The sequence below is a fragment of the Sesamum indicum genome, linkage group LG6 (genome assembly GCF_000512975.1).
Source record: "Sesamum indicum cultivar Zhongzhi No. 13 linkage group LG6, S_indicum_v1.0, whole genome shotgun sequence".
Classification (NCBI taxonomy): Eukaryota; Viridiplantae; Streptophyta; class Magnoliopsida; order Lamiales; family Pedaliaceae; genus Sesamum; species Sesamum indicum.
In genome coordinates this window covers 8,372,590-8,395,969 of record NC_026150.1, presented here as the reverse complement: position 1 = coordinate 8,395,969, position 23,380 = coordinate 8,372,590, and the positions used below count along the sequence as shown (strand labels likewise).

The 23,380-nt window shown below is 32.7% G+C and overlaps 3 protein-coding genes across 3 annotated transcripts in view; 1 reads left to right on the top strand and 2 right to left on the bottom strand.

Annotated features, from left to right (window-relative positions):
- On the top strand, positions 5,270-7,457 carry LOC105164096 (WAT1-related protein At2g39510). The gene is made up of 6 exons (XM_011082660.2): positions 5,270-5,538; positions 5,630-5,692; positions 5,802-5,918; positions 6,205-6,607; positions 6,702-6,853; positions 6,929-7,457. The coding sequence occupies exons 1-6, from the start codon at positions 5,345-5,347 to the stop codon at positions 7,137-7,139; spliced, it is 1,140 nt and encodes a 379-aa protein (XP_011080962.1). The 5' UTR covers positions 5,270-5,344; the 3' UTR covers positions 7,140-7,457.
- On the bottom strand, positions 16,546-18,748 carry LOC105164095 (tubulin beta-3 chain-like). The gene is made up of 3 exons (XM_011082659.2): positions 18,164-18,748; positions 17,680-17,949; positions 16,546-17,400 (listed from the first exon to the last, which is right to left on the bottom strand). Exons 1-3 carry the CDS (start codon positions 18,555-18,557, stop codon positions 16,724-16,726), a joined length of 1,341 nt encoding a protein of 446 aa, XP_011080961.1. The 5' UTR covers positions 18,558-18,748; the 3' UTR covers positions 16,546-16,723.
- Positions 20,738-23,380, bottom strand: part of LOC105164094 (glutamate--cysteine ligase, chloroplastic-like) — an 8,675-nt gene continuing 6,032 nt past the window's right edge. Inside the window, exons 13-16 of the mRNA XM_011082658.2 lie at positions 23,227-23,319; positions 22,315-22,395; positions 22,139-22,208; positions 20,738-21,842 (exon numbers count right to left, since the gene is read on the bottom strand). Coding sequence (XP_011080960.1) covers positions 21,754-21,842; positions 22,139-22,208; positions 22,315-22,395; positions 23,227-23,319 — 333 coding nt within the window. The 3' untranslated portion in view covers positions 20,738-21,753. The remainder of the gene's footprint in view (positions 21,843-22,138; positions 22,209-22,314; positions 22,396-23,226; positions 23,320-23,380) is intronic.

Below are 23,380 nucleotides of genomic sequence, written 5' to 3'. Positions count from 1 at the left end.
ATAAAATTTATAGTTTAATTGTAAACAAATTACAAAATTGAAGAAACAAATGCGAACCTACCCAATTTTACTGATTGTCTACTGATTTGAGTGCTCACAATGGACACTCCAAAAGTGGGGAAGAGAATGTCAGAATTGGACATTTTCATTGTGTTCGGATTTGTAGTTTGAGTGTTTTGTTTTGTGTTTTGGATATATTTGGATTTGTATTTTGGGGTAATTTAAAATATTTTAAAATAAGTGGTATATGTTTGATGTTGGTATTTGAGAGACAAAAATCACTGTTCATTGTCAAATCATATGTATTTATATATATTTTTATATATAAATATTTTATGTTTAATGTTGTATTTTTTGGAGACAAATATCACTGTTTATCGTCAAATTATGTCTGTTTTATATTATGTATATATATAAATGTATATATATTATAAATAGAAAGTTGAAAAATAGAAAAACACGCGGATAAGGTGTAAAAATACAAAAATAAACATTGAGTGTGTTTTATCTTATCTCGAGAAATGTAAAGACACAAATCCAAACACAGTTTATTTCTGGTATCATGTCTCCGAGACATTATTTTGTAATATTTTTATGTATATGTTTATCCCGTTATTTCATTTTATATTCGTATGTAAACATATGAGATAATTTAATTCTTCTTTTGTTAAAAAAAAAAAAAAAAGATAGTCATATTTGATTAATTCTTAAAAATGTACCCTTTAGATATAAAAAAAAATTATGATTAATCTCAATAATTAAAAAACCATCAAAATTTTGAATATAAAATACACTTATTTTGTAATAAATAGATTAAAACCTTTGAGATAAATTCTTACATACACTAGTTTTGGCAGACTGAGTTAATCACATTATAAGTTCAATTACACTTGTAATGTGTTTCATCACACTTCTTAAATTATATATCAATTATATAAAAAGTTAATACTTATCACATTAATTATAATGTAAGTGTCGTGGGATTTGATTGGAACTTGTTTTTACTTAGACACATAAAACTAAAAAACAGTACGGAGGAGTACATGGGGACAAGAACAACAGAACAATTAGACGCCCAAAGGGAAAAACAACGTTGTAAAAAAAGACAAAAGCTATTTCAAATATTGTCTGATTAAAGACAGTGTGAGTTAATTTTGAAAGAGTGGAATATATATGACATCATACCCTTAGTATTCAAATATAAATATAATGTTTTTTTATAATATATATATATATATATATATTATGAAATGGGGAGTAAAAAACGTGTTAGTGGGGGGACGATAATGGCAGCTTTCCAGGGGGAAATAAGACAGCAGTAGTGGAAGGAGAGGAGATGGAATAAATGGAGAAAACGCATTCCCCTTTTTATTTCTGTAAAAGTGTTAGTTAAAAATGAATAGAATATTGGGATCGGAGAAGAAGATGGAGTGATGGAGCATATTCTGATTTTTCTTCTTTTTTTTATTTTCTAGTTGTTATTTTATTTTAGGCTTGGAGAGTGTTTGGATATGAAAAATTTGGGAACTGGAGTAGAGATATTTTTTTTTTTCAAGTTATTTTCAAAAATGAGTTTGACACGTATACATAATTTGACAATGAACAGTAATTTTTGTCTCTCAAAACATAACTTTAAACATACAATACTTATTTCAAATTATTTTAAAAAATAAATCCAAAATACATACTATATTTAACACATACTTATTTATCTTCGTTTTTCTCTCTCTATCTCCACAAAACACAACACAACAATCAGAAAACGAATCCAAACACTATGAAAAATTTTGAATATTTGATTGATTGCGAGTTTTTCGATACATGACAAAACGTAATTTAAAACAGAAGTTGAATGATTTGAAATCTTTTTCGATATAAAAATAGTCAGACAATTAAAAGAATTTATTTTCAAGAATTGAAATTTCTAAATTTAAATCCATCAATTCAAAAATAATGTTATATATATATACATATAGTTTGAATGAAATATTTAAGAGAAATATCAATTAGGAAAAACATTAGAAAGGTAGATGTACAATCTTTGTGGAGGTTCGAGAAGGGGGAATCTTTCTCTTTTTGGCGTTGAAGTGTCGTATTACTTAATGGGTAAATTATATTATCATTTTTTTAAATTAAATCAAATTATAAAAATATTTTTTGCCTTCGAAAAATTATAACAATATTTTCTTAGGGGTGTTAGTGTAGTATTTTTTAGGAATATTTGTGTAAATTTTATCTTTAAATAGAAAGTACTATCGTAATTATAACTAGAATATTAAAAAATATAAAGATAATATTGTAAAATGCACAGAATATTTGTGTATACTTTGACTTAATTTATCCCTTTTTTTTAATTTTAATATGTTTGTGCTATTTGTTTTTCAAGAGTTGTCCTGAAAAAGTTGGCTTCACCGTTTGCTTTTGTCTGGTTAGTGAGCTCACATGATTTAAAGTGACTTGTAAGAGATGGTTTAGGTTTATAGGCTTTTAATTTATCAAATGTTATAAAATATTTGATAATTTTTTTAAGAGAAAAAAGCTTATATGATAAAAAAATTGTCTTTATGTATAATAAATTATTATTTTTTTAATTTTAGTAACGAGTTAGCCCATTCATCCACTGGTTGGTCCTTGCTTGTCTTTGGACCAGTAATCTACTAATAACAAAATTAAATAATAACATCTTGCAAGTTTCATAATTTTATTTTATTTAAATACTTCAAAAGCTTATTTTTAAAATAAAATATAACATCTTATCAACCTTGAAAATATCATATAAGATTGTTGGCGGTATATCAGTAAAGACAACGGAAAAACCAAATATCCCCACTCCTCCAAGTGATTCGCACATTTCTTGCCCGATTCGCATCTGGAATGGTAATCATAAACATTGATCATCATGCATCTAGAAGGCTGAAATCATGTCACGTTGATCAAACAAGTACGAACAATTGACCCTTATAAATACCTCGGTGTTATCTCGAATCAAACTACATCACTTTCCGGTCGATCTCACATCCAATCAAGTTAATTATCGAGAGTTTTGTTCGAGAACCTCCCATAAACCTTACGGTCTACTAGTCCTTCTCAAGTCCCAAACATTTCAGAGTCGGACTACCCTCAAACTTACTTCGACTTTCAACCCATATCAAACATATTATATAAGCTTATAAGACGTAGTAAATAAATTTAGCCAAACATGTACCCTCTTTTAAGTCTTAATTTAACAACCATAAACATACCCTATTGGTAATTAATCCCAAACTTTTATACAATTTAGCTATATTTCACATTGCATTAGATATATACTTTCTCATAATGTGCATGTAATGTAAAATTTATAGACATTAGTATTTATACATATGTAATGAATGCTACAATCATAAGAATAAAGAACATAAAGATTTAATGAGGTTTGGTAATGTGTCTACATTTTCGGGAGCGATGAGTGGCTGTATTTTATTACCTCATAGAATGATATTAATTAGATTACAATGCAATATATATATATATATAATCCAACAATATAAAATATAATAGTGATGAGGATAATTATCAAAAGACCAAATTGCCCTTCCATTTTAAAGAAATTTGCAATAAAGGGCAGGATTCGAGCATGAAGACGTTGGTCGGCTCTACCGACCCGACTCACCCGACCCCGTCCGATTGATCCACCCGCTCTGATAACTGTCGGATCACCTGACACTCATACAACCAGATGATGCCACGTGGTAAGCTCTTAAACGGTACCGTACACTATAAATATCAGCATTTATAAACATTTATAGAAAAATATATATCACATTTTTTTATTTCACTCGCTCTCCACTGATCGTTTTCGAACCCACTTTCTAACTTAAGCATCAGAGAGTCTTAGTTGGGGTTACCAGCAAGCTTAACGTGTGCTCTGTTATCAGGATCCACCCGTAGAAAGCTCAAAGAGGAATTCAACGACCCGATCACCGAGTACCAAATTCAACAACCCGACCCCAAATTATACTACCTTCATCAAATAGTATTTTATTTTTAAAAAATGGAGTGTACGATAGGTATCCGTTTGAGACAGTAAAAGATGGGGGGCGAGAATGTTCTTTAAGCGGACAAACCCTTGTGGTAGGTACGGAGGAATGTTTCAAATTCAACTGCCCCGATTTCCATCTCCGTTCTTCGTGCATTAGCACTGTCATCTTACTAGGATGCCTTAATTAATCACCATCATGGGTAAAAAAATATTATGACTAATTTGTAATAATATAAAATTTCACTTTTGTTGTTTTATATACTTAATAAGAAGAAAAATTGAGCATAAAGCTGTCATTATAGATAATTAGTGACAACACAATTAATATATAGTAACATAATCATTTGTTGTCACCATAACTCATCGTTATATTTCACTTGAAGAAAATTTACAATTGGCTACAATTATACATACAGGTATATGAACTAAAATCATGATTAATAATTATTATTAGCAATGGTTAAATAAAAACTTATGCAAAAACTTAAATTATTCACCATGAAAAATATTTTTGACATGATTTTTATCCATGACAAATGTTTTAACTGCACTCGCAAAAACTACGACCAACAACCGTTGTATCGCCTTGGTCAATAACTATTTACTTCATCTATTTACCATATAGTGGCACTATTAATTACCATTGTACATTGATCAACTATCACTAATAACTTGTAATTATGTAGGTCTATTGTCGCCGCATATGTCACTAATTATAAATAGTGATAAATTTAAAACCATCGTCGCTTTTAAGCAATAAAATCATTATACTAATAAAATAAAATTTCTGTATATCTCACTATATATATATATGTAATTGATAAGCAATTATTGTGATGGAACTAAAACTATACATTATTACTATAAACGAATCTTAAAAACAAAAAATCATTATGACTTAATTATAAACATTAATGAATACTAACTTTAATTTACACTCACTTCAACTTATTTTCAAATGGATCATCGTCCACTCAATTTGAAAAACTGAGGCATGCAGCATTACTACCTAACTACATCCCTTTCCACGTACGTTCAAAAAAAAAATAAAAAATCCGAATTCTCTTGCATCGACAGAGAGAATCTAACCCACTGGTCCACAACGAGAGTAGTCGTATCGGACGGCTGACTAACCAATACGAGTATACAAGCATATATAGAATATAATCAAATTAAAACTTACTTAAAAAAAAAAATAATAGAAGTCGTGCTTTCGGAAAGTTCTATATAAGCAGCATCGAAGCATGCAACACGTTCCACCCACACATCGCAACTCACTCACATTAGACACAGTGAGAGAAAACTAGTGTAGGACAAGACACGATGGCGATAGGCGCCGGGTTGAAGAAGAAGCTGCAGGTGTATTTGTCTCTTGTCGTGGTTCAATTTGGTAATGTGGGTTTCGCTATAGTCGCTAAAGCGGCACTGAATCAGGGAACCAGCCATTACACGTTTTCTGTTTACAGGAACGCCATCGCCGCGCTCCTCTTTGCGCCGTTCGCCATGGTTCTTGAAAGGTTTTTCATCACGAGTTCATCTCTATGAATTCTGAGTCTTGTCGGAACTCCCAAGTGCTTGTGTCTTAATCTTTTCCATTCTTCTTGGCAGGAAAATCAGGCCGAAGATGACTTTTAGCGTATTCGTCAAGATCATGTTGCTTGGCTTGTTAGAGTAAATAATCTAAAACCTTATCACAAAACAGGCACAAACACACACATATATATGTATGTATGTATGTATATATTTATACGTATTTAAAGCAATCTTTTCCTTGGAACAGCCCAGTTTTTGGACAGAATATGTTCTACTCTGGATTGAATTATACATCAGCAACTTTCGCTTCAGCCATGTGCAATCTTCTGCCTGCAATAACATTTGTAATGGCTTGGATACTCAGGTACATATATATATATATGTAGTTATATATATTCACCTTTTAGCAAAATCAACTGCATAAACAAGAATACGTTCTTTATTGCTTCGTGTTTTTCTCCTTACACCCCATGTTTGAGAAGAACGCGAACAATACCTTATAGTTGGTGAAATACACAATCTTTGACGAATATGGTGTCGAACAGCTGATGTAACATACTCGATCCATCCCTTGAACGAAACGGAACTATAATTAATATCGATCAAAAGTAATAATTATGAGCATGAATTGATGAATTTTGCATGTGCAGAATCGAGAAAGTGAACCTGAGAGAAGTACGAAGCCATGCAAAGATTGTAGGAACAATGGTGACTGTAGGTGGAGCCATGATTATGACCCTTTTGAGTGGACCTGTGATACCATTGCCCTGGACACATAAATCCCATCAATCTCACTCTTCCAGCAATTCCAACGATCATGAAAACCCCGTCAAGGGCGCTCTCATGATCGGCGCGGGCTGTTTCGGCTACTCCCTCTTCTACATCCTTCAGGCAGTCACATTGAAGACGTACCCAGCCGGGCTTTCCCTGACGGCATTGATATGCACGTTCGGAGCATTGGAAGGAACCGTCCTGACTTTCATTGTGGAAAGGGGTAACACTGCGATCTGGGCTTTAGGATGGAACGCCAAACTTTTAGCCTATGTTTATGGAGTAAGATTTTATTTATTTTTTTACTCGTTTGTCCTAATTTAATCAGACAATATTTAGCTTATAATGAGGTTTGATTTGGTTTAATTTCTTGCAGGGAATAGTGGCTTCTGGAGTGACTTACTACCTTTCAGGGGTGATAATGAAGCACAAAGGCCCAGTGTTCTTGACAGCATTTAATCCCTGTACGATGGTCATAGTCGCAATCTTGAGTTCTTTCATTTTCCACGAGCAAATGACTGTCGGAAAGTGAGTAATCTTGTCGGAAAACTCACACAGACTTTATCTATTACATGGAACTAATTAACAACAATCCTGATGCAGGGTCACTGGAGCTCTGGTCATTGTCACTGGTCTCTACTTCGTGATATGGGGCAAGAGCAAAGATCAGAAGGAGGAGGTGAAGCTGACGGAGCTGCCGCAGCACAAACCGGCGGCGGCGGCAGCAGATCATCAGGATTTTCCTTCATTAAAGCCCGGGAAGACTGAGGGCTCACAGACAATGATGTCCGGCGCCGGCCATAATGCTGTTTAATTAAGGAGATGGGATAATTAATCTTTTGATTAATATTAATTGATCGATATGGCTCTCCCCATTTGTGTCCTGTCTTAGATATAATTATGGGTTACACACAGTAAAGTGTGAATAAACACACATTGTTTCTTGACATTTTTGTCGAGACAAAAAAAATTGAATGTATGTGCTAGACAGCTTTGTGTAAAGTCTGTACGTATAGAGTTTAGATGGGGCTGATGATCCAATTCCCTTTCTGCCCCCTACTCTCATCATTGATTATTACATGTATAACTCTATGATGATCAATGACTAGCTATTCAGCACCAACTTCACGAAGGTTGTATCTCTTTATGCATATCTATCAACTAAATACTATTTTTAACTTTTTGGATTTTAGTTAATGGTCGGAAAAATTTTAATTCAAATCCAACTTAGTTTGATAGTACCAATTATATATAGCAGTATTATATATTTATTTTGTAATAATTAATGTACCGTTCAAGAAAAATAACCAATCACATGATAAGTGTATTATATTTATTATGTAATTTGTTTGATTTGGTCAAATCTGATCTAAATAAGTATTTTACTTACGAAAAATTCTTACTCGAATCGGGTGTGATCAAATTTGAACAAATTATATAATCAATAAATATAATATATTTGTCTTATAATTAATATAAATTTAGTCTATGATTGATGTACAATTTGGCTAATGTCTACATTAATTCCTTGAGAATATTTTATTGTCCAATTGAGGGCATAATTCATGGACAATTAGGCAAATGATGACATATTATTGCAACAAACAAGGAAAGCACTTAGCCTTATTTGGATTTGTAATCTTTACTTTTCCCTCAACTCTCTCCATATTTCTTTTTCATAATTACTACTTTTCTTTAATTTACTCTTTTCCATAAAAAGGAGTGATATATTTATAAATTCTTATCGAGCGTACTTGATATACAAAGAGATTGAAAGAGAAATCGAGATCATTGATATTGACATATGATCACACACAATATAGCACGAAGGAACTATTTGTTATTTTCATCCGATGAAAGCGTGCGTACTTTTCGTTTATCAAATTTTTTTTCTTTAAAAAGAAACTCGAATAAGAGTTATACCCTTAATAGGATTCCAACTCAATTATTAATTATTCAACTTAAAGGAACTATCGATGAGGAATAATTTTATATAACATCCCTACATATATAAATAATTTATATGTATCGTCATCTCGTACGTTCATTCATTCATCTCTTTCCACATGCATGCAGTCAGACAAATTAACAAGATAAATACAGACGTCATTGTCATTGCTTATTGTGCGTCTTAATGGATTATATATTTATTATTTTACATAAAGATCGTACGAACGTCGTTACACTAATAACGTACATTTGATCTTACAACATCAAATTTAATTACATTATATTTATTGTGATAATGATGCCAAACAGAAATTAAATAGTCTTTCTTTTTTCCTTTGAGCACAGGAAAAATAGTATGGTTTTCGTTGATCAACACGAAACACTTACATATGTTTGCTTTGAATTTGTCGAATGTTGAGGACTCAGCATTTTTTATGATCCGCACGTTCGATAATTGAGGAAGTGTGTTCCCTTTTTTCCTCTTCTTTGCACTTTTTCCTCTTGCTTTACGCGATTTACAGAGCACACAACAAACAAATATGAGCAGAATATGGAATAAGCTGACAAACGAACTTATTCCTGGGATTTTGGTCGGGAGTAGCAATTTCTATTCGCACAACAAAAATGTAGATATGTTTAGTTCAATTGACGAAATTAAGACTATAATCTCATTTCGAGTTAAGAAATAAATAGATATATAGACACATTTCATTGCATTGATCGGAGGCTTTCGTAGTGATTGAGGGGGTCGAAGACCAAGTTTTAAAGTCATCGGTTTCGAACTCTACCAACGTGTGGGATGTTATTTTACTTTAATAATATGCGTTGTCTACTTTGATAGTAGGTGTTGATTAGATATAAACTTATAGTTATCTGATATTAATGATTTATATAAGATTGTTGTAGTTGTCGCTTGTTGTTAATTTGAATAATTGATATTGATGATTGTAATTAATTTATTCAATAAATAATAAGGGAAAAAATGCACCAATAATGTATTACTCTAGTGGTTAAAGTTGAGATCCAATAAAGTCATGGGTTCGAGTCCCACCAGATATTTCGGTGTCTATCTCGCTTAATGTGAGCTTATTGTAATGAGTGTTTATTTCATTTAATGCAAGTTTATTGTACTATGAGATTCATGATAGAATTGATGTTTTGTCACTTTATTTATATTAATGTAATATGTAATCACCGTTTCTATCGAAAAGAAAAAAAATACAATTTTAGCCATGTAGTTGACTGTTTTATGCGTAATTCTTTTCATTAATAATTACATAGTGACAAAACCAAATTATTGTTATTTAATATATATTTTTAATGATTATTTAAAACTTACGTCTTAATCTTTGTCACTAATATTATATTTTATTTTATTATAGTGATTAGTCATGACTTATAAGATCCTTATTTTGCGTATTATCCATAATTCCTTGATTTCTTCTACCCAAAGGATTAATACATTCTATTATTTAATGCAAATATAGGAAATTCAGTAAATTATCTCGATTATCCAAAAATATTTTATTCAAGAAACTTTTACACTTTTTTTTTTTTTTTAATGAAAAGCTGTCCAAAGAAAGCCAAAATTTTGGGACTTAAATAAAGTAATGACAAGTGATGGTGATATATTGGACTTAATGCTAAGAAGACCAAAATACTCCTCATAAAGGTAATATACCTACTAAGAGTTAAGATCAAGTTATTTGTATTTTTTATTGACGTGGAATCGCATTTGACCCGTCCCGACTCGAGGATCCGGAATTGAAGCCATTCAATGATTCTTGCATTTGGGAGTTTGGAATCACGCTATGTGGACCTGTACAAGTAAGAACATTTGGCTCTATAAATACCCACAACTATTTTGATCATACCCAGCATCTAATCTCTCCTTCTGATTTGACTTAAGGGTTGCACTGTTTTTACTTAAAACTATTCAATCAGTCAAACGATATACTTTATTTCTTGAGTTTTCAAATACTTGTGATTTGGACAACATTCAAAACGAAATCGATCCTTAACCCGAACCAATATATTTATTTCTCATTGATATTTAATCACGTCAGCATTCACTCTACGTGTAAGAAAGAAGACGTGCAGTAATGTTACTTATTAAGAGTGCTTTGTTGTGACAAGCTAGTTTGAGATGAGATGGGACAGGATTTCCTTAGATTTGCTGCCCCCTTGACATGAAATAAACATCATCATTACTACATTGCACATGAATCCGTTGCTTTTCTGGTGATGTTTTAAGCGGACACGACACTAGTGTTCTTTGTTTCGGTGAGGAGGAATATATGGTACTGCATGGGGAGGATCGCATTGAATTCTTGGCCATATTTTTGCAGTTATATTAATAATCATATGAAGTAGGTCTTTTTGTGTATGCATTCTCACGAAAGTCCGCTAAATATGTTTAATATTAATTTTAGTTGGATAATTATACTCATTTTTATAAATTGATTAAGTTTTAAAATTGATGAAATTTAATCTTTTGGTGACCGAAATTTAATTTTTTACCTAAAAATAACATAACATGCCAATTCAATATTTGTTGGGAGGATTTTTAATTAGTCCTACGTGATTTTAAAAAATGACATGTTAGATACAATCATATTATATGTATTAGTTTGCCATTGCCCCGGTGGTGCCAGGCCCTCCCTTTGCAGCGGCGGCGGTGACGGAGCGGTTATTTTTTAAAAAAATTTAATTTTTAGTTAATTTAATTAAAAAATATTATATTAAAATATTAATATAATAATATATTTTACATATACAATAATATTTTATTATTAATCAATATTTATATATTATTTTAGAATTTATTATTTATTATATAATATATAAATAATACACTACAAAAAAATACGGAATTTGTTTGGAACGGATTAGATGACCGTTTCAAACCTTGTTCCGTATTGTAACGGGCATTGGCACTCTTGAGGAATGGAATCAGGTTGCTGACATCAGGGTCTTATTATATTCCATCTTTTATTTTTGGAACAGTCGAACCGTTCCCAAAGTCGTTCCAATATTAGTGTTACAAGTTGTTCCTGCAGCCATTCCAAACGTAGAATGAAAATATTGTAACACGTTTTGAAACGGTTTGGTAGAAATTGGAACAACCCACGAATTGCACATCATTACCGTTCCAACATGAGCTCCAAAGTACGATGAAAAGTAGATCGTTGAAAAAATAATTCCAAAATGAGATATAATTTGAGACGATTTAAGTACTTAGAAAAACGTGTATTACAAAGGATGTTCCTAAATGTGGTATTTGTGGAAAATCGTATGTGCTCAACAACCCGTTCCACAGTGAGGTACAATTAGGAACGGCGTTAATGCATAGAAAGTATTGTATTATAATACCCATTCCAATAGCGGTATAACGACCAAATTTCAACAGCTAGATGGTCGTTCTTAATTGTGTTCCCGATGCTCATTACAAATTGTACGGTATTCTAATAAAGTTTCCAATAGGAACTGTATTGTACATATACTGGTCCAACAAAATCGTCTCAAAGTGTATGGTACTTAAGTGAAATTTTCAGTAGGAACAATTAGAATCTGTTCCAACCCTACAAAAAAAGGAGAAAAATTCAAACATTGGAACGGTTATTTCAATTTGACCATGCCAATAAGAGTTCGACAATACTTTCATTTGGCACCTCCAGCAAAAAAAAAATGGAAAATTCTAATATTGGAACGGTTATTTCAATTTTGACCATTCCAAGAAGAATTCCACAATAATTTTATTTGGTGCCTTCAAAAGAAAAAAAGTTGAAAAAATTAGAACTGGGAACGGTTATGTATTAAGACATTGTTCCTAATTATATTTTTTAAAAATCGTTCCTAACTCTAATCAACAATTGGTCCTAATGATAAATTACCGTGAATCATTTCAAATTTTAAAATAATCGTTTCAAAATATGTTAAAAATATATCTAGTATACATTTCGGTTACAATATCTCAACATTCTCAAGTCGGATTCCAAACTTAACTCATATAAGATTTTGTCTATTTGAATATATATAACAGTCTGATATAAAATCATATGACTTGACTGATGGTTGCACCATTTTGGATCTCGCTTATTACAAATCGGATACGATATCTCAATATCCGTGTGATAAAAATATCCAAAACTTTATTGAATGTAGTCTTTTGTCTTTTAATCATATGGTAAAATTTTAACGGGCTGATTAGGCGATGCAATATAATAATATAAAATTTTAGTTACATCTATGTAATACTAATAAATTTGAATATACAATTATACTTCATATAGTGAACATACAATAAATTTGGTTTCATATTTTCGCATTTTTCGAAACAAGATAAAACACACCCAAAGTTTATTTTTGTATTTTTACACCTTATCTGTGTATTTTTTTATTTTTCAACTTTCTATATATATAATATGTATATACACTTATATAAATAATATAAAAGAGACAAGATTTGATAAAAAATAGTAATTTTTGTCTCCAAAAAATACAACATTAAACATGTATTTATACATATACATATTTATATATAAAAATATATATACAAGATTTGCTCATTAACGTGTTCGATACGAATTTTTCTTAATTTTTATTTATTTTTTTGAAAAATAAATATTTATTTGGAACTTTAATAGCAATGGTTTTTAACAAATAGGAACGATTTTGTAATACAGATATTTATACAATATCGTTTTTGGGTAAAAATGATATCTTTTCATAGTTTAAGAATATATATGGGAACTGTTTAGTTAATAAATGACCATTCCAATAGGAGTTCCAAAAAGTTGCCACTCCAAACGAATCAAAACGTCGTTATTTTGCTAGTAAAATGGTGTTGTTTCATTAATATTGGAACCGTCGTGGGAACAATTTTATAATACTTGACCGTTTCAAAATTTTAATATATAAGTGACACTTAGTAAATTTTTTGCTCATTCTACAATCACTCTTCCCCTCTCTCTCTCTTTGGCGTCGGCCAACTTCCTGCCTCTCTCTGTCCGTTCCTTGCCTCCGCTTCCCTCCCTCACCTCCCACCATCCGTCCTCTCTCTCTCTCTCTCTCTCTCTCTCTCTCTCTCTCTCTCTTGGATATTGTAGATATTGTGGATATTCTGGCAATTTTTTTTAAAATTTTCTATGATTTTTTTTATTTTTCTAATTTTTTTTATTTTGAAAATGCATTTTATATTAACAATTTTTAGAAAATAATATATATTAGATTAGAGAGAAGGCAAAATTATCAAAAAATACACTTTTCAGACCCAAAATCTCAGTCAACGCGCGCGTACCATACACTCTTGCCTCAGGGAATTTTTTAAATTTTTTCATATCACAAGAGGTGTAATTAATACTTTATTTTTTTAAAAAATAAAATAAACATTCTCAATATCACAGGGGTCCTTGAAATTTTTCCATAATAATAATAATATAAACTCATATAATTGTACAAAAATTGTTATTAATTATATGTACTATTGATAAAACATCAGTCCTGACCCTAAACTAATTGTATTCGTGTATTTTCATATGTTCCAACAAAAATACCCTATTGTTCGACTCATCAAGAATGGTAAAAATTGTAATTTTGATCTCATAATTATAGAGACTGATAATTTATTTATGTTGGCAATTAACCAATCTCCCTAATTTTTTTTATTTAAAAGCAACTTTAAAATTATCATTAATTTTTTTATTGATATAATCTCCCGGCTAAAGCATCATAGAAAAATAATATTATGATTATTTATTAATGGACAGATCGTAACTAATTTATAAATTATTAATTAGTAATCTAGAAATGTGTATGGTTAGTTCAAGAAATAGTCAAATAACCCTTTTTCTCTTTTTTTATCATATTAATATATTTCCATAATTTAATATATATATATATATATATACATATATATAATAACCCTTTTCTTTTTTTCCTTATAAATCAAAAAGAGTACTATCATAACTAGACCCGCCAGTGTTGAATGACTACGTTACCTTTTTTCTTTTCACATTTGTGCATGTTTTGCTTTTTTCCCCATCATCAACAATCAGGACATTTAATTATCAATATCAAATAAATTTAAATATATTTTTAATTCCGTAATTTAAATAATTTAATACTTTTACCACTTAATTTTTTAAAATAATATTTTGATCCTACACTTTTAAATTTTTAGAGTTTTAGTTTTCGGTCGACTTCACCCTTTTCGCATATGTCTTTTATGTGATATTTTAAATTAATTTGGGGTTCACTCTACTCACCGGCGGAGGTGAACACTAATGAACAAAAAGACCTAAATTACTAAAAAGATACTTGACCAAAAATACTATCCTAAAAAGTTAAATAACGAAAGCGTCAAATGACCTAAATTACAAGACTAAAAAAAGTACATTTAATCCTATCAAAAACATATAACTAACAACAACAGCAATTACAACAGATCAACAACTAATATTAAAGTAGATCAATCAATACTCACATAGTAATGAAACTATAGTTATAAAATTTCAATTTTACCAACTGAATTAGATCTCATGCACTAACGTCGGTCTAAATTACTGAAACAAGTTTCTCTATGATATTTTTGGCCTAGCTTATAGCTACTTTTATTTATAGGTGATTGCAATAATGTGCCCCTCCACATGACTCTGTTGCTTTTACTTTTCGTAGGTTTTTTTGTTTTTTCTCTCAAAATTTTGACCCCTTTTTTGGGTTAATGTTTCACAAAAAATGGCTTCGTATCATCCCCAATCTTCCTTTAATTCCTAATATATAATACAATCAAGTGTGTTTTTTGCTTTTGGGGGGAGGGGGCTACCCTATGTGATGCTGGACTGCAAAATAAAGCTAATATTATGAATTATTGCATGTATTATTATTATTATATTACAAAAGTTTACTTATTTTTTTAAGCGTTAAATACGTTATGAATCAATATTATTATAAATTGAGTAATACGTTGGTTTGGTCAATCATCAATTAAATTATAATAAATCTATATAATAAGAGAAATATTTGTACTTCTGGTGAGACCCGAACTTTTTATATTTAACGGCAAACATCGATATTTTGTAAGAGAAGAGACAAAGGCCCAATTTTTATTTTTATTTTTGTAAGAATCTAGATATAGTTTCATGGGCCTAAATTTGAAATTTGGGCACTTGCTGTTCTTTAATATTCTATTATTATTAGTATAATAGAGTAAGCCACAGGAAACTTAACCATAAAATAAAGAAAACTAATATAATTTAAAGATTTATGGGGATAAAATATTAATTTAGTAAATAGGGTTAAGTAATGAAACGAGGCTTTGTTGGGGATTTGGGTCGTAACAAAGTGACATTAGAACAGTAAATTTAAATAAATATATTTACTATCTTCGAATGTCACAAACATTTCTTAAATTTTAAAACGTACCAAAAAAGTCTGTCTTACTTAACCACATCAATAATTCCATTAGATTATGGTGATGTGGCGCGATATGATTTTAATTAAGTGGCACATCAAATTTGTACCCTTTTTAAGAAGGAAAAAAACAAAAATCAGCCCAAACACGGTCTTGTTTTTGTCAGATGTAGGACTGACCTAAAGAGAGGCCCATGGGATACAAAATTGGGCATTGATTGGACCATTTTGAGTGTGAGAGTAAGCTCATCCAGCAGCACGGCTGCACTAACAAATACTAACAAAAGCAATTCTGGGCTTTTCTTTTTTTTTCTAAAAAAGTTCAAATCGTGTTATATTACATTTAATATATAATAAAAAAAATTAGATTGTATTTGGATTGATGATTTTAAAATTTTAAATCTCTAATAATGAATTTTTGGAATTTATTTGGATAATTATATTTTCAAAGGATTTTAAGTTATTCGATTCTAATTTCGAACTATATTTTATTGAATATTAAAGAATTTTTTATTTTTTTATATACGGTCAATTGAAGATATTTTTTCAAATTCCTCTATCAAATTCAAATCCTTCAGCAGGGATGATAAAAAAAAATTAAATTGTTTGAATCGAACGATTTTTATGGTTTATCTTTAGACGCAATTTTATACTTACAATAAAACCATATAGCATTTATTGGTTTCATTTTGATATAAAACTAAAAAAGATCACCAAAAATCGAACCTAATTCGTTAAATATATAATTAATTTATTAATTATATATAATAATAATTTGATAAATTTAAAAGAATTTCATATTCAAATTATAAAATTTCAAAGTTGATACATTAATAAAAATAAAAGAAATTGGAAATGTAGAAATAGTAATGAAATCAATAAATAAGTAGCATAATAATAATGAGAATTACAGAAATGAAAAAAAAGCAATCACAGCGATTATTGATTCATACATACGTATACATAGACAGGATGAAATTGAAGGCAGAAAACAAGAACAACAAACCCCAAGAATTCATTCAAGCAGAATCCCTCTGATCAGTTCTCCACTTCCTCCTCCTCCTCTTCATCATACTCTTCTTCATTATCAGCATTGGCGTCCTGATACTGCTGATACTCCGAAACCAGATCATTCATGTTGCTTTCCGCCTCTGTGAACTCCATCTCATCCATTCCTTCCCCTGTATACCAATGCAAGAAAGCTTTCCTCCTGAACATCACTGTGAACTGCTCTGAAACTCGCCGGAACATCTCCTGTATCGACGTCGAGTTCCCCACGAAAGTCGACGACATCGACAGCCCTGTTGGGGGAATATCACAAACACTTGACTTCACGTTGTTGGGGATCCACTCCACGAAGTAGGATGAGTTCTTGTTTTGCACGTTGATCATTTGTTCGTCCACCTCTTTCGTGCTCATCTTGCCCCGGAACATGGCGGATGCGGTTAGGTAGCGCCCGTGGCGGGGGTCCGCGGCGCACATCATGTTCTTGGCGTCCCACATTTGTTGGGTGAGTTCAGGGATCGTGAGGGCGCGGTATTGTTGGGAGCCGCGCGAGGTTAGTGGCGCGAACCCCACCATGAAGAAGTGGAGGCGTGGGAATGGGATGAGGTTCACGGCGAGTTTGCGGAGGTCGGAGTTGAGTTGGCCCGGGAAACGGAGGCAGCATGTAACTCCGCTCATTGTTGTTGATATCAGGTGGTTCAGATCTCCAACTGCAAACATAAATTAGACAACCAAGGGAGGTTCGTTAAAATTCATTTGTAATTTACATACCTAGTATCTCCCTGTTGCTTAGTATGAAATGCATTGTGCAAAATTTAGCTAACTGTTTGTTGTAATGCCTCAAAGAAACAACAACTACAGTATATGACCTCTAGTATGGTTGCCTGCCAGGGTTGTGTAAACACACCTAAAGTTTTTGTTAACGCGTCAAAGAAACTAAAATTTGCATTGTGGATAGATGTACTTAGAACTGAGTCTTGATGACTTACAGCTTGGATTTGTGAGCTTGAGTGTGCGGAAGCAAATGTCATAGAGAGCTTCATTATCGAGGACCATACACTCATCTGCATTTTCAACAAGTTGGTGGACTGAGAGGGTAGCATTGTAGGGTTCAACAACAGTGTCAGAGACCTTAGGTGAAGGGAAGACGGAAAATGTCATCATCATCCTGTCAGGATACTCTTCTCTGATCTTGGAGATCAGCAGGGTTCCCATTCCTGAACCCGTGCCTCCTCCGAGTGAATGGCATATCTGAAAACCTGTCACCACAAAACAATAGTTTCATATAATCTTCCACCATAATCAAGCCAAGCCCCATTGCAAAACAAGAGATTCATGTGGTCTTGGATCAAATTAGCTAAGCGCCATTACTGGTTTCCAAGCTATGTCTAACAGACGAAGTTTTATGGTCACTTTTTATTGATTTTTGTTGACATCTATAGCTGAAAAACAGTGTGGTTCGGAGGAGTATACCTTGCAGGCAGTCACAGTTCTCTGCTTCTTTGCGAACAACATCAAGCACAGAATCAATCAGTTCAGCTCCTTCGGTGTAGTGCCCCTTGGCCCAATTGTTTCCAGCACCATTCTGTCCGAAAACAAAGTTATCAGGCCTAAATATCTTGCCATACGGTCCAGTCCGTAGGCTGTCCATCGTCCCCGGCTCAAGGTCCATCAACACGGCTCGAGGGACATACCTCCCTCCACTAGCCTCATTGTAGTAAACATTAACCCTCTCGAGCTGAACCCTCGAGGTGCCAACATAATTCCCGAGAGCATCGATTCCATGCTCATCACAAACCACCTCCCAGAACTTGCCTCCAATCTGGTTCCCACATTGCCCTGCTTGAATATGAAGGATTTCTCTCATTTTCTTTCCCTTGTCTGCTTTTCCTCTACCAACCAAGGGTTTTGTTGGCTCAAACCAAATAGGTTACAAGAACTTGGAATAGGAAAATGGATAGAACACGGGGGGCTATGAAGGAAAATTGGGTTTTGTAGTGAAGATGAGGGTGGAATAGTAAATATGATTGGGACTTTGATATTTTTCTATATCTCAGGATAAGAATAATTGCTTAGTTACATATAATAATTTCATGTGGGCTTGTTTTCGGCCACCATGTCAAAGCTCAACAGGAGCTCTGAGCTGGATTGGAAAGGAGACAAGACAACTAATTCCTTGATATCTCATGTGGGCTGCATATACATTCCAAAACTACTTACTCATCCTTGGCCTTTTCCCATCTTCCTAATGGTAAAACCCTACTCATGTATCCCACCATTTTCATGATATATGTTAGTGAAATTAAGTCTCACCATCTCTTTTTGGTTTATTTTTGGTATATGTTTAAGAATTGTATCCTTACCATAAAACTTTACATCTTATGGTAATTGTTTGAATTATGAAATGCCTACTTTGGAAGCAATATGATATTCAAAACTGCAAGAAGATTTTAGGACATTTTGATCGATACAGAATGGAATATATGTATCAAAATGAAGCGCTAGTTCACCCTATGCGACTAGTGAAACGTGACGATCAACTATCATGGTAGATTGTGTCATTCATTTCTGAGGGCGACGATGTGATATTTTTCTCTATTTTTAATGTTTCTTGATAATAAAGAATGAGTTTAAACATAATAATCGTCGGTTGCCAACTTGGGGGTGAGGGGTTAGATAGGTGAAGCTTCAATTATTGAAGCCTTGAGTGTTTTTCTGTCGATTGAGATGTCTTTTCTCATTATAGATTCTCACTCTCTCAATTTCCAGCTTCCAAGTTGTAACAAAAGGAAGAGTTGGTTCATGATATGGAATCCAATGTCCTTGTCATTCTTTTTATACAGCTTTCACCCCACTATAAGTTCATTGTTATTGATAGGCAAACTTGATCTATTTTGCTAAGCATAGTGGGGAATAGCTCAAGAGGTGTTTGCAGAAATTTATACTTCTCCAAATGATGCTTAATTTTAGAAAAAAATTGAGAAGTGATTAAGATGTAAAAATTGAGAGTATTTGGAAGTAATAATAGTAAATAGAAAAAATTGATAGAAAAGTGTTTGGTAAAAAGGTGGGGTAATTTACCAGCTTATTTGTAAAATTACTTAACTATTATGAAGTGGATAGGTTTTAACCATTATGGGAAGGAGTAGTTCTAAAATATATAAAAATAAAGATAAATTACATTTTGTCATCCGAACTATGCCAGTTTTTATATTTCGCTATTGAATTTTTTTTTTTTTTGTATCAACTTATCATCGCAACTTTGCGAAATTTGCATGATCCTCTTTTTGTTGATTTTTCTGCTGGAAAAACATCACATGTTGTGCATATATAAAAAATATCACATCACATAATCATTAAACATTACGCATGCATTGCATGTAATGTTTTTTCGATAAAAAAATTTGGTTGAAAAACAGTTATAAATGATAAAATGTAAAATTTTGTAAAGTTAAGATGATGAGTTGACACAAAAAAAGTTTAGATGTCAAAGTGTAAAAGGAGTCAAAATTCAGATGAAAAAATGTAATTATGAAAATGTCATAGATAAGTTCAACTTATTTATAAAAATTGCAATAAGCATCTTCTCACCAGCTTACAACTTTTAGCTTATTTAACTTAAATGAAGTAGAAATTGTATCTCCAAATTCAAAAGCAGGTATTTTCAATACTTGCAAACACCTCTAAGTCAAGGTTGTTCTTGTGCTATTTAAACTGAAAATGAAGAAAACATAGGATATAAATCATTCAACTTAGAGACCCTTTTTGTAAATTATGAATATTTACGAGTACTACAGAGGTGAAGATGATGGCATGTATGAGCGACTTTGTTGACTAAGGGGGACAACTGCAAACCGGGTATCCTGTCCAAATATCTCCCAATCAGCTTCGCGGGACCAAAATATATAATATTACATATAGGAAAGAACAAGACATGACAGGATATATTTTATGCTGATATTTTCCTGTAATAAAACTATATATGTCCAAGATATGGTTCTACAGCTTGCAGCAGCACTCACCAACTCCCAATTTGATTACAAATAATTGCACGAAAATATAAATATATTATAAAATAAAATTATCGAAATCATAATGTATGACTTAAAGGTCAGAAATGACTTAAATAGATACCCATTTCCAGTGCAATCAGTCCCCCTCGTATCAAATCTTTAACAGGCATGCGTGCCCTAAAAATAAAGAATATTCCACAAGAAAAATAAATATGTTTGAACTGGTTTGACATTCTTTGCATGAAGTACATGGTTGAAGTTGTATCTGTCTTCTTCACGAAGCTGTAATGTAGGATTCATCGTACATGAACATGGGATCGAAGATAATCAAAAGCAATCCGTGGAGGTGCAGTACGATAAAATAACTTAAGTTTTCACCAAGTATGCAAAAATGTCCCAAGAACTATCATATTTTGTTCTTGAAAACCGTCAAATTGCACAGAAGGTAATGGTCGATGAGGACGGAGTTTCATTGTTGAGTAAAATAGGGGTGAAGCGCCAATGCCAATAATGGTGGTGGGAAGTTGTACATATCTTTGAGTATAACATGGTAGGGCAGCAGGGGAAGAATGGGAGCACATGGCACAATACCACATCCACATGGACTCAGGATAGCTGGATCCTGAGGGTGACAAAGTCATGGGTTGTCTGGATACTATGTTTTCTTGAGCATTTATAGTTTACAGCAGCAAGAATCCAACAACTTGCATCTTGTTTATGAGCATTTTCTTGTTCAGCTATGGAGTATCGCTAACGTTGTTAACTCTTTTCACTGTCGATAACGTTATGAAAAAGTTCAAAACTGGTTGTTCTACAGAATGCAGCTTGGTACCAGGGAGGTACGTCAAATTTTGTCAGGTTTAATTATCTGAGAAAGATTGGCCAAAAATCTAGCAGTTACTGCAGATATTAAGGTTTGATAAACAAGAACCAAAAATTAGGCTTGCAGTTTTGCGCAAGATTTCTCAGATCACCTTAAGGATTGATTCAGAGGAGCAAAACGAACATAAGAATTGGCTGGACATGAAGAAGGATTGTCGAACGAGCTTCTCAGTAGAGCAGCTCCTCAAAAACAGGATCGATGTTTTGTCCCCACTTCCCATGGTACAATGCAAGGAGCTTTTCGGCTGGTGTTACACCTGCCAGGACAAATATGCACAAGAAATATCAAATACAATTGGTTCCAAGGAGGCACTAAAGAACATAGGACAGAAGGTAAAAACATACAAGAAGGCAAATGGACCAAGAAACCAAATATCTATATCGGGGCGTGCTAGACAAGGAAACTTTTCTTGATGTCCATGTTAGGAATAAGCAGTAACAGATTTCGCACATGTCGCGTTATTTCAACTCAGCAAATACCAAGAGATGGGAGTGAAGGAGGTTAACTCCAAAAATCCTGGAAAAATGAAAAAAGAATGACTTCATTCCTTACCTGTATTAACTACTTCCATCACTTCATTTAGAAATCCGGTTTCCTTAAAGCCTCTTCTTTCCAGGCCATCCTATGAGAAAGAATCGTGCACATGAATGAGCAGGTAGGAAGAAAGATCAATAGTCGACACATAAAGCTATTACTATTAAGTGCACCAAAAAAAATGATTAAGTCACCTTTGCAAACTTTACGACCTCTTGGGCAACATGCTTCAGCAGTCCATCACGAAATGGCGTCTTCAGGCCACTCTTTGGCACCTATTACACAGTTTTGGATTAAAAAGGGAGTTTCATGGCTGTATAACTTCCAACTGCAGAAATGATATTGCACGGCCAGACAAGATACTATCTCTTTAAAAGAGGACTCAGCCAAAAGTCAAAACTCCAAATCACCAAACACCAAGGTCATCAAACATGTAAAAGGTGATAATAGTTTACTCTCTCATGTACAAAGCTATAGTAAGATTTAGATTGTTGATGACAGACCGTAGCACAGACGAAAATCCATGCTGTCTGAACTGCGTTTAACGAGTAAAACCGTGCAATAATGTAATGTACATGTTGGCAGAAGACAGAATGAATTTTACTCTAAGAAATTCTCTGTAGCAGGTGCTGTGAACACTTGAATCTTGTTTGCTAAATAGGATGCATGCACTCCGCAGACATGCGCGCACAGAAGAAAATCTCAAATTCTCTGAACCCCACATGAATGCATTGTACATTATATAACTATGAAATCATTCGACGTGCAATTCTGCCAGTGATGATGTTAAGATCTATAAAAGTGTATGGCTTAGCAACTTCAACCATCAGAAAGCAGACAACAATGGTGACCAATAACCCAACATGCACAGAAATATAAGAGGAAAGGAGCAGTTTCAGATGCAGCAGAAACAGCAACATAGAATGGATAAAATTCTGCCGCTGCAGAAGACCATCAAGATCTCTCTCTTTCACTTGCGGAAAAGTTCACTTTTACACTAAACAAATTCCAAGCAACCACATAGATATGATTTCACTGTACTTGAATGTTTATCGCATTGAAAATGATTAAAATCAGAGTCAGAGTCAGCCAGTTAAACATGTTACCTTATTCCTTAGCATCTGTCTTTCTCCTTGTGTCCAATCAGCTGTCATGTCCAGAACATTTTGTAGAGATACCTCATCATACAAGAGACCCACCTGAGAGGGATAATAGTATTAGACCTTCATATTTCAACCAAAAATTATGATCATGTGCAAA

Excerpts from the sequence above, each read along its gene's own strand:
- LOC105164096 (XM_011082660.2), top strand. The coding sequence starts at position 5,345 with ATGGCGATAGGCGCCGGGTTGAAGAAGAAGCTGCAGGTGTATTTGTCT. Across the intron at positions 5,693-5,801 it reads ATGTTGCTTGGCTTGTTAGA|CCCAGTTTTTGGACAGAATA; the intron begins GTAAATAATCTA and ends TCCTTGGAACAG. Across the intron at positions 6,608-6,701 it reads TTTTAGCCTATGTTTATGGA|GGAATAGTGGCTTCTGGAGT; the intron begins GTAAGATTTTAT and ends AATTTCTTGCAG.
- LOC105164095 (XM_011082659.2), bottom strand. The coding sequence starts at position 18,557 with ATGAGAGAAATCCTTCATATTCAAGCAGGGCAATGTGGGAACCAGATT. Across the intron at positions 17,950-18,163 it reads GAACTGTGACTGCCTGCAAG|GTTTTCAGATATGCCATTCA; the intron begins GTATACTCCTCC and ends TTGTGGTGACAG. Across the intron at positions 17,401-17,679 it reads CAAGCTCACAAATCCAAGCT|TTGGAGATCTGAACCACCTG; the intron begins GTAAGTCATCAA and ends TTATGTTTGCAG.